General features: G+C 42.0%; 2 protein-coding genes across 2 annotated transcripts; one reads left to right on the top strand and one right to left on the bottom strand.

The window, feature by feature from the left end:
• Positions 1–3126: 3126 nt before the first annotated feature.
• On the top strand, positions 3127–6902 carry scg2a (secretogranin II a). The gene is made up of 2 exons (XM_038692919.1): positions 3127–3245; positions 4591–6902. The coding sequence occupies exon 2, from the start codon at positions 4599–4601 to the stop codon at positions 6549–6551; it is 1953 nt and encodes a 650-aa protein (XP_038548847.1). The 5' UTR covers positions 3127–3245; positions 4591–4598; the 3' UTR covers positions 6552–6902.
• Positions 6644–10997, bottom strand: ap1s3a (adaptor related protein complex 1 subunit sigma 3a). The gene is made up of 5 exons (XM_038692920.1): positions 10730–10997; positions 9620–9798; positions 9253–9361; positions 7368–7505; positions 6644–7277 (listed from the first exon to the last, which is right to left on the bottom strand). Exons 1-5 carry the CDS (start codon positions 10730–10732, stop codon positions 7242–7244), a joined length of 465 nt encoding a protein of 154 aa, XP_038548848.1. The 5' UTR covers positions 10733–10997; the 3' UTR covers positions 6644–7241.
• Between the last annotated feature and the right edge of the window lie 6 nt (positions 10998–11003).

The raw sequence follows: 11003 nt of genomic DNA, 5'->3' as shown, positions 1-11003 counted from the left end.
AAAGAGGCTGACGTCAAACCCTGTAGACCCATTCACAATCTCTCTCCCTCTCTCTCTCCCTCTCTCTCTTTCTCAACATTGTGCCTGCCAAGCTTCTGACAACCTGAGTTAAGGAGCAGCAATTATGGGCTGTCAAGCCCAGCAGTAATACATAGGCTGCAACCGGTCAGTCGCAAGGGGGACAAACACACAGAAAGAAAAGACAAGGGGAGATGAGATGAAACCCCACAAACATGATTCATCGGTAATTATTCATTTAAAAATGAAACACATCACCTTAAGAGTTTTAAAGTCATCTCAGTCAGCTTGTTACCATGAGCAATGTGATGCTACATGAACACTCAGAAATTTGCCAAATTTAGAACAGTTTTAGTTACTTAATATAAGATATGTCTTTGTTTTTTTTTTACTTTCCTCTTTTACGGGGTTTGAAGTTGGTGGGGCTCAAAAAGGTTATGTCACTTACTTCCATGCACCAATCAGCATTTAGCAACATCTGAATTAAAATGTGATGGTTGTTTGCGTATGTTGCTAAGCTGCTGTCAATTAAATCTGCTGAAGCAGATTAGCTGAGTTTTTGAATGTTGGAGTTGTAAAAAAGAAGTTTCTTTTCTCCAAACTTTAACTTTGATTGTTGCTTATTTTTACTTAATGTTAGAGACAAATCAGAAGACAGACACAGACAAAACTACCTTTTACCATACTTAGCAAATTGCTTCTGTGGCATTGTGTCTCTAGTCCATGATGGCATTATGTACCAGTTTACTGATTGTAATGGCTTTGGGCTATTACACCATTTCATTACAGACCTGCACCAGGGGATGTACCCAGAAAATTACACTCTGTACCGTCACAGTTCCTACAAAACAGTTGTTAGGGTTTTTGTCCATTTCATCCATAGCACTTTTAAAACTTCTCCTGTTGGCTTAAAAGTTAAACACTAATGCTCTGTTTACTGGCATTTATAATACTGATGAACATGTATTTTTTAAATTTCTTGTTTGTTTGTATTTTTTCTGCCGATGAAGAGCATGTAATATGGTTCCATACAAAACATATAGTAACTGACCTTGAGTTGGGATTGATTTTTCAAACTACCCTTTCCAAAGTCAAGAATGAGCTTTGACACTTAAAAAACTGTTTAATGACATCACTTTCCAGCTTCAGTAACTTAAAAAAAAATTCCAGTGGAGTATAAACTCACATTACATTACATTCCCCATAGTAAGAGTTTAACTTTAGATGAGAGTAAATGTACCACTTCCTGTGCTGGAAAAGTTTCATATCCAACATCTTACAAAATAATGTGACCCCAAACAGTCACACCGCACTGCTGTGCAAAGAGGGGGAAACTACTAATTGCCTGGAAGAAACTTCTCATTTGACCTGAGAAAAAACCTTGTGTTTTTTTCAGTGGACCAGCAGTGGAAATGGAGGTGGATCTGAGCTGTAATTGGTTTCTGTTTACCAGTAATCCTGCCACAGCACAACCACAAGCAATTAGCCCGACAGCTCGGGCTTTATCAGTACAAAACTGGCACTGGGTGTGTATGTGTGTTAGTCATGAGGGAAAATGTAATTAGGCTGAGGGAGATATGAGATTAAAATCAGCTCTCTTTTGTCCTGGTTTCTTTTGGTCTTCTGGTGCAGAAACGTCTGGTATGAGAACATTAAACATCTTACATACTAATAAAGGTTACTGTTGCTGCAGTCCTTCAAAAAAAAAAAATAGGGATCAATACAAAACATTTTATGTGCTTCAGTGTGAATCCATATCTAGATGTTGTGAATGTGACAGGACTGAGCCTTTAAAGTTCCTTAATGAGTTTGAAAGGATGTTCCTGTGTGACTCATCCCTCTTTTTTTCTCCACACTATGCAGTGGTTTTCAAAGCACCAGAAAATCGTTCTTTTGTAATATTTCAGAACCTTTTCTGGTGCCATAAAGTGATGTTTAATGAAACGTTCTAAATGCAAACACACTGATTTCGTCACTCAGATTTGATGGATTATGTTTGCATTTCAGCAGTCAGATGGTTTCTGGTTCACTGTGGGCAGAGTCACAAACCAAAGTGTGTTGAAATGTGTTTCTGTATACAGACATTTATTCATATATGGCAACTGTGACAAAGCTGAAAACAAGATAGCTCCCCTCAAAATCAGACAAGCAGGTCAGTGGAGGATAGCCTGAGCACATCAAGGAGGGGGATTTATGAATGAAACTGCAACGCACGCACAGACACACACACTGATCCACACTAGACAAGATTTGACAGGCAGCCAAAAATAGAGACCACAGTGCGCTGGCTGATGACAAAAGTGCTCTCTCTATTGCTTTTTTCTCTCTCTCTTACTCCCCCCCTGCCCACCCCCCAACACACACACGCACATACTTCTCTGCAGAGCCCCTGTCACCCCGCCCGTCTCGGAGTTTGGCGGAGTCCGTATGTGAGTCATCGGTGGACTTTTAACTGTCTCCGTCCCTCAGTGCTGCAGCAGAGACACAACAGCAGTCAATGACAACAGCCATTCAACAGTCACTACTACAGAGGGAAATATTACTATGAGCCTCATATAGCCTACTGTCGGTGAAGAAACCAAATGAATCAGAAAAGCAAAACATTTATTGAGCTATCAGCTATTTCACACCATTTGCTTAACAATTTAGCAAAGAGGAAGGCTTTATTTCCACCAGTCTCAGCCACCTGACGACTTGTGATCTTTGACAAAACGCCCATTACATGTCTTCTTAATAAGCGGCCTAAATATCCCATGATAGTTAAAGTTATTGCACACAGCCGAGACAAAACAGAGTTATCAGCCCATCAGTCAGTCAATGGTCCCAATTAGCCATTATGAATTCACTGGTTTCACCGTACGCTGCGACACGAGCCGTTATGCAGCCGCTGAGATGTACTGGGTCACAACTAGTTTCAGTTCATATTCATTAGAGAGAAGCAGTATTAGCTGACTCAAATTAACTGAGCGTGCGCGAGGATGTGTGCGTGTGTGTGTGCGTGTGTGTGTGTGTGTGTGTTTGTGCGCGCGTGCGTGCGTGCGTGTGTGTTATGTAGGGGGTATGTGTACACGCGGGTGTGTTGCGTATCTCCTCGCTCTCTGACGCACGAGTCAGGTGGTTCCTCATATAGCATGAAGAGCTGTCCGCGGTGCTGAAACCAGACTCACACTGCGAGACAGAGAGATGCTCAGTTCACTCACGACCCTCGGTGGAAACTAATTACAAAGGTAAGACTTGGTTTGAAATCGCATGACCTACATCGCACCACTCTGAACGTGTTTCCTCTCACATTTCAAATGAATGGAGGGTTTTTCTTTTCTTTCTTTTCTTTTTTTTCTGTCTTCTGTTACTAGCTGTTTGCCAACCTGATGCACCGCCACAGATGTTGAGGCGAAGAGGTTGCGTTGTGTTGACCGCAGTTTCTTTGTTCTCATCTCGCTTCAGATTATTCAGAATTGAGTGTGGGGCTGCTCTAAAGTGCCCACTTTTCTGCCACCGATTAAAAAGCATTAACGACTAAGTGAAGTTCAGCAATTTCAATTAAGGCTGGAAAAAATTAGGCTACTGGAAAAGTGCATCGTCGCTTACGGTCAGTTAGGCATTTTTCTTTTTTTCGTCTTTTTGAAAAAGACCCCCCCCCCAAAAAAAAAAAAAACTTAGGCTAACATTAATACTATTGCATGCATTTCCATAAAGAGATATTCATCAAATACACATTTTGATGTGTTTTGAACGCGTGTGTAATAGAAGCCCACTGGCAGAATTGATCACACAATTCGTTTCAAAGATCAATGTTAGCTTTGAGTTAAAGCTTGAAGAACAGTAGCCTAATAATTTGAGTTTAGAGGTTTTTCAGCGGTTTGAGGAAATGTTTCATGGAAACATCAGCCACACAGGGTTACCTTGACAACGGGGCCATGACTCACGGAGAGCAGCAATTTGACCACTAATGAGATTTGAGCTGAATGCCGCTGCTATTACTGCTGCTGGCAAAGAGGCGGCAGGATTCCGGTATGATCTTCAAATACTAGGAACACAGAGAAATACAAACACTCTGGTTTATATTTTACCCAGATAACTCAGTATTATATCACTTCCGAATTTATTATTATTATTATTATTATTATTATTATTATTATCAAGTAGAAGATTGGCCACCAGTTGCTTATCAGCAATCATTCATTCTTTTTGCTGCATCTGTCCTCTTAGCTTTAGCTACATGAAACATGACAAAAAATAGTAGAATTTAACAACATGAAAAGCATAGTTCAAAGAAGAAATTGGGTTTATTTTTATTTAACTGGATTTTGTCAGGCAATTCTGACATATGACGTGTTTGACCTGGTTTACACCCGAGCAAATTAATGGGTGAGATTTTAAGCGTGATCTCCTGCCTTTAAATCAATACAGATGTCTCCGGTGGCTGTGATGTGATCATCAGACCAGACATTTTAAAGTGATTATAAGAGCAACAGACATTTAAGAAATACCGGAGCAGTAACCGTTGTGAACCTGTTAGCTTAATGTGTAAAGGTCAGTGCTGACATGTGCATCTTTGTCTTTCCTCTGCAGGCGTCACCATGCCGTCACTCCCCAAGACTTCCACCTCAGGCGGACCTCTCCTCATCTGTTTAGCAGACCTCCTCTTAGTCCTCCTCTTCCTCAGTTCCTCTGGCGCTCACGGGGCTTCTCTCAGAGAGCACAGGCTGCGAGGAAGTGAATCAGATCCCCAGAGAGGAGGAAATGTCCAGCAGGCTCCTAACGCTGACATGCTCAAAGCTTTGGAGTACATCGAGAGCCTCCGTCAAAAAACCGGCACAGACTCCCAGCAGCACACCCCTCTCACTACAGGGTACGATGCCAGCCAGATGGATGATGCTGAGAAGCTGCGTGCCATGCTGAGACTGGCTTCTAGTCCTATGCAGAGCAAAGATCAGAATGAGGAAGAGGAGGAAGAGGAGGAAGAGGAGAAGGGAAGGGGGGAGGATAAGAGTGAAGAGCTGCTCCAGGCGGTGCTCAGCACCCTCCAGCAGACAGAAAAGGCCTCCAAGCCGGCTTCACTTCTTACCAGCGTAGAAGGAGCAGGAATACAGGACGACACGTATCCCAGGGTGCAGCAGAAGCAACACGGCATCAGGCCTCACAAGAAACTCCCATTGATGTTTGAGGACGAGGAAGAGGGTGAGGGCGACGAGGAAGAGGACGAGGAGGGTCCAGATCTGGAGCACGAGAGCCCCTTCAAACGCACCAATGAGAATGTGGAGGAGAAGTACACGCCTCAGAACCTGGCAACTCTGCAGTCCGTGTTCGACGAACTGGACAAGCTGACTAGTGCGAAGACCGTGCACAAACGCCAAGATGAAGAGGATGACATGGAGGAGGACGATGAGGAGGAAGATGATGACATGGTTAATGCGAGAAATGTGGCATACGATGATGTAGGCGGGGATCTCGCAGACTGGGGTCCTCTACAAGAACAGGAAGAAGAAGCGGAGGATGAGGCGAGGGACGACAAACATGAGGCCAACCGAGGGCTTGATTATGTTGACGACAACGAGGAGGAGGAGGAGGAGGATGATGAAGAGTACGATGATGAAAGCTACCCAGTCAAGAGGTCAAAAGATCCAGACGATGTCGCTAACCTGGTGGACTATTACCTTCTGCGAGTGCTAGAGAAGACGGAGGAAGAAGAGCAGAAACGAGAGATAGAGGAAGAGGAGAAAAAGAGGGCTGAGAGGAGAGCGTCTCAGACACAGTATAGAGACAACATAGAGCCACAGGCCATCTACCAGCTCATTCAGATCTCCCGAAAATACCAGATTCCACCTGAAGACCTGGTGGATATGTTGAAAACTGGAGAAACGACAAATCAAGACAAGTCGCGAAAGAGCAACAGTTTAGCCAGAACAGAAAACAAGCTCTCTCAGATATCCTCAAAGAAGACACACACGATTCCTGAAGCTAAATTCTACAACAGACGCTTTCCTGATAGACAAAAGACCCCAGAAGAGCTAAGGACAGAAGAGATACTAAACATCCTTGGGTTAGGGGGCGCGGAGGATCGAGCTCCTGTCAGGAAGCAGAAGCAGTACAAAAGCCCGCTGTCACGACTTCACACTCAGCCTGCGGGGCGTTTGGGGGAATCCGCTCCCACGCAACGGCGCCTTCCCAGCACATTAAAGAACGACTATGACGACACCGTGGATGAGGATGAACTGGCAGCGTATCTAGCAGCTCAGATGCTGGCACAGTATCCAAACCCCGTGTACAGTAACAACAACAGGGCCAGCCAAAAGCGGGACGGGGTTGCACAGAGCGTGATGGGCTCTTTTGAACAGGCGATACAGGATTATTTTGATCGCATGGACTCAGATAAAAAGCCAAATGAAAAGCGACAGTCGGAGGATGATGAGAGGGGTGACGACACTCAAACGCAAGGTTTTGATAATGAGGCGGTGATGAAATTGCTGAGCTACCTGAACCCAGAAATGGAAGAAAGTGATACTGATGCCAAAACTGCCCAAGGAATATAAAGAAGGCTGTAGATATATATTATGTTGGTGGAGGGAGAGGGTGAAAATAAAGTATTTTGAAGAATAAAAAACGCTGTCAACTTTAGTTATTCTGTAGGTTTACAAAAGTTCTTATTTATTAGCAGAAACATGAGTGTTCAGACATTCATTTGATGCTTTTTTTAAATGAGTTTTTTGCCCAACAACACTTAATAACCAGTACATGTGACTCACCAGCCTTACATTCCAATGCACACACAACCAAAATCAGTGTTGGATCCTGTAGATTCACTTGTGTTTTTTGGTAATTCTTTCTTAAATGTGGTCATATGTGACATATCTGAGGTTAATAAAGCATTGACTTTATTTTTTCCTTACTGTGTAGTGTTTCTTCATTTACTCACCATCACATGATGCATTCCATTCCGACACATATTTAAATATTAAAGTGTATTAGATAAACTGGAAAAAAGACTCTTTCCAGTCATATCTGTTGTTATAAAAACCCCTGAGATAAATATGAGGATTAAAAGGCACTCATAGATGCAAACACTATTACAGATCTTAAAACTTGATTAGAAACATGAGATTGTGGTTATTGTATGACCACAGCATTATGCCAAATGAGTGATTATTAGCCACTAATAATGCAGAGTAATACGCCTTTTACTTCAAGTCTTCAAATGTGAGCCACCCTCGTCTTCTCTTGGCTCAGTAGGCAGGTTTGCTCATGTATTCTTCCATTGTCTGTGATAAGAGCAGGGATATTAAAACACAGTTTGTATGAGTAACAAGAAAGGCCTACGTTCACTAAAAGTCTGTTGAACCTTAAAGTACCTCTTGGAGTTTGTCAGCCTCCTCCATAGATACACCCACAGCTACTTTGGACGTTTCAAGAATTTCTCCTTCCATCAGGAATTCATCCAGGATGAAGTAAGCCTTCTCAAAGTTGAAAATGATATCCAACTCACACACCTGAAATAGAATAATATACTATCTATCTACTTGATCAGTGGTATGTGGGGTAATTTCACCCAGGAGAGAAGATGATAAACAACTGCTGTACTAGTATAGATGACCAGGCTCTAATTGAATATTATAAGAGTATGTATTAAGAGTACAGAAATGGCAAGTTCATTAAGCAGACTGAGATCTTTAAGATAATTATGAAGAGCTTCTTTTTCACATCCCTCCCTTTTCCATCTGCTCTTCAAGTTTCAGTTTTATTATTTGAGTTTTTGTTAATAAGAAGGCGTGGCTCTCGCCTTGTTTTGTAAATCAACACAGGCTGGGTATACTTCAAGTGGTTCTGGAGCAGAAGCACATTATGGGCACCAGGGGGAGTCGGACTGGTAAAGAGCACAGTGACATGTCTGTGTGCATAGTCAGGGCGAATGGAAAAGGAGTTTGTTGAACACCTGCAGAGACTGTATAACCTTTGACCTATAAATTATTGTGAAGAAGTGTGTTAAATATTGAGAACACTGATAGAAACCTCATTGTTTTCTGTTCCTTTCCTTTTTACAGTGCCCTTGTCACAGCTGTTATAGAGCTCTAATCATATACTACGGCATACAGTGTGCTTCCATCTTTGTGGCCCTTTCCTGTTTCTGTGATGAGATGTTAATGCAGGCTCCTGAGGGCCTTTTCTTCCGCTCTCCTACAGTCAAAAGGCTCCAACTGCATCATACAATCATGATAATAATAATGAGCAGGAAAAAATAGAGAGAAAACCGTATGCCATATTAGTAATATAAAAGTTGCTGATCACATGTCGTAAGTTTATTTGAACAGCATTTGTTGGAAAACTAGAAGCCGGCGGCTAATGAGCTACCGCAGGACAGGTTAACTAACTCACTGACCTCTGTGGGAAGTTATAGTAGTGAGCTAATAGGTTGGCAGTGGCAACTGGCAGTACAGTAGTGTAGCCTTACAAAAGTTGGAACAAACTTTCAGCAAATGGTTTGCTTATTTCTCACCTAAAATTTGTTCAGAAACAGATTTTGGTGGACCGTTACAGGGAAATAAGTGTTAGTTTACGTAGCATACTTCATATACAGCGGAACCCTACTACTCATGCCCAAACCAGGGCCGTTAAAGAATTAAATCTCAAACCACATTGGCTCACATAACTTGCAGGAGGGAGGACTGCAAGTCTCCCAACAGTGCGCAACACTAGCTAACGTTAGCTTAGAGATAAAGTCCGATAACGTCAAGAAAATGTCCCACCACAACACAGAGTGTGAAATAGCCTATATTGTGTTATTGTGGTTTTAGCTGGATCATGTTAGCTAACGTTTGCTTGCTTGCTAACATGGAAGAATTGCTAATGTATCAAAATACTGTCTTGGCTTGTCTGGCCGGTAGATTTTCTATACTCTAAATGAGCGTCCATTACATTTAAGCCTATCACCTGCCAGGTAAATCTCTCAGCCACAAAATGTATTATGATGATGATGATGATGATTATTATTATTATTATTATTATTATAACTGTTTATTTTGTTTATTATTATTGTATAGTTTGTGTTACTATGCTTTGGCAACATTGTATTGTATGCAGTCATGCCAATAAAGGCAATAAACAAACACAGGACTTTCATATAGGAGACCAGGGTTCAAGTCTTTTTGTAAACACTTAAAATGTCCTTATATCTAGCTATAACAGTCTATCAAACAACTATATAATAGTGAGCTTATTTAATGTTTTTAACTGACTTACGTTGCCAAAGTATTTATCCAACAACTCAACATATCTGTGCAGCACTTCGAGGCTCAGCAGCTCATTATCCCGGTCCTCCAGACCAGCACAGAAATACAGGCTGGCATACCTGCATTTGAAGAAGATAAAGGTCCCATGTTACAGCAATGGTTGCCACACTGTTGTGAAGAAAACTATGGAACATTACAAGCACATGTGCCTGAATGAAAGACTGAAAGTCCTTGAATTAAACTTAAAAGTGTTGTTACAGAACTAGCATATTAATTAAGTATTAATCAGGACTGCTGATAATGACAAAACACTGAAAAAGTAGCATGTAATGTAATTATAACACAAATAAAAAAGCAGCTGCATCTCTTGTGGGCACCTCTTGTAAACAATCTTGAGGTCCCTCCATTGGAGGAAGTTGCAGGAACGTGGTGGACGAGCCAACACTAGCATCATCATGTCCCGGATCACCTTCTTCTTCTCCCGGTCTGTTAATGGTGTGAACCATTTCTGCAGTCGCAGCTTCCCCTGCCGGCTGAACAGCAACAGAAAGCGCATCTGGAGAGGGCAGAAAGTAGGGAAAAGGACAGAAAACACTGACTTTTGAAAAGTTCAGGAGTTGTTGTCTCGCAATGTTAAGTATGACTGCAGAAAGCGGTGCAAAGTACCAAACAGAAGGAACATCCTAAAGACATATAAGTAAAATGTGGTATGTGGTATAGAATGTATAGCATGTCAACAGAAAAAAACAAACACAAATACAATGAAGCAATCACATAGACACATGCACGAGAAAACAAATACACAGTAATAATACCCCCACCTACAGTCAGAGCTGCCTGCAACTAAAACTAAACCACCCATAACTGAGGGTTGCACCCAACAGCAATTAGATTTCACAACTCGAAAACTCTCCTATAAACATAACACCTTTGAGTGCACTAACAGTAAATATGATGTGTGCATTGTGCAAGGGCAATTAAAGAGAGCCCTTTGCCCTGAGGTGCAGCTGCAAGCAGCACTGCTTGCAGCAGTAAAGAAAGAACAGGGTGCAACACAACCAATTATAAAGAATAATTTGGGTAGCCTAATTAAAATCTACTATATATGATTATTTTGTGTGAAATGGCAGATCCATTAAATTGTTTGATAATATTGTCTAAATTTTAAAAAGCACATTTAAACTTGTGCAAAGGAAACCAGCGTTTGGAGATTTGCATTCATTTGCCTGTCAGAGAAGACATGGTTGTTGCGTTGCAAAAACTGACCATCCTTTTGTGTGAATTATCCTGATCTTGAATAGAATAGGGACGCTACAGTATCAATTACATGACCTTTGATCAAGGAAGTAGATTCCAAACTGATTTGCAATAACAACTAAGGAAGATCACGCTTATAGAGATTTTGTTAAATTTGACTTGGGCGTTTATTACCTTTTCTTGACAACAGGTACATGCGTAAAACTGTACCAGCATGCTCGGGTACTCACCATTTTGTCTGCAGTCCGAGACAAGTCACCCAAGTTCAAATCCTTCCCTGTCCCAGAAATCAATCCCAGAGTCCTATCCTACTGCATGTTGTGCGTTTCGAGATGCGCAACATTGTTGTATCTTCCCAGAAATCAGTGAGCTTACACCTTTACCAGTCAGAGCCGCGCCCTGCTGCGCTCCAACGGCTGATTGGCTGCCGTGGAGCAACCGGGCTAACTGTCCCCAGACAGGTGAATCAGCGCGGTGCGGTCAATGAGCAGACAGCCTGTGGCT

The sequence above is a fragment of the Micropterus salmoides genome, unplaced genomic scaffold (assembly GCF_014851395.1).
Source record: "Micropterus salmoides isolate LMB-PRFRI ecotype aquatic unplaced genomic scaffold, ASM1485139v1 Ms_hic_scaffold_3, whole genome shotgun sequence".
Lineage (NCBI taxonomy): Eukaryota > Metazoa > Chordata > Actinopteri > Centrarchiformes > Centrarchidae > Micropterus > Micropterus salmoides.
Note: the sequence above shows the minus strand (reverse complement) of the source record. Positions and strands in the feature narration are given on the sequence as shown.

Excerpts from the sequence above, each read along its gene's own strand:
- ap1s3a (XM_038692920.1), bottom strand. Across the intron at positions 9,362-9,619 it reads CTCAAGATTGTTTACAAGAG|GTATGCCAGCCTGTATTTCT; the intron begins GTGCCCACAAGA and ends CTTCAAATGCAG. Across the intron at positions 7,506-9,252 it reads TGGATAAATACTTTGGCAAC|GTGTGTGAGTTGGATATCAT; the intron begins GTAAGTCAGTTA and ends ATTCTATTTCAG.
- scg2a (XM_038692919.1), top strand. The coding sequence starts at position 4,599 with ATGCCGTCACTCCCCAAGACTTCCACCTCAGGCGGACCTCTCCTCATC.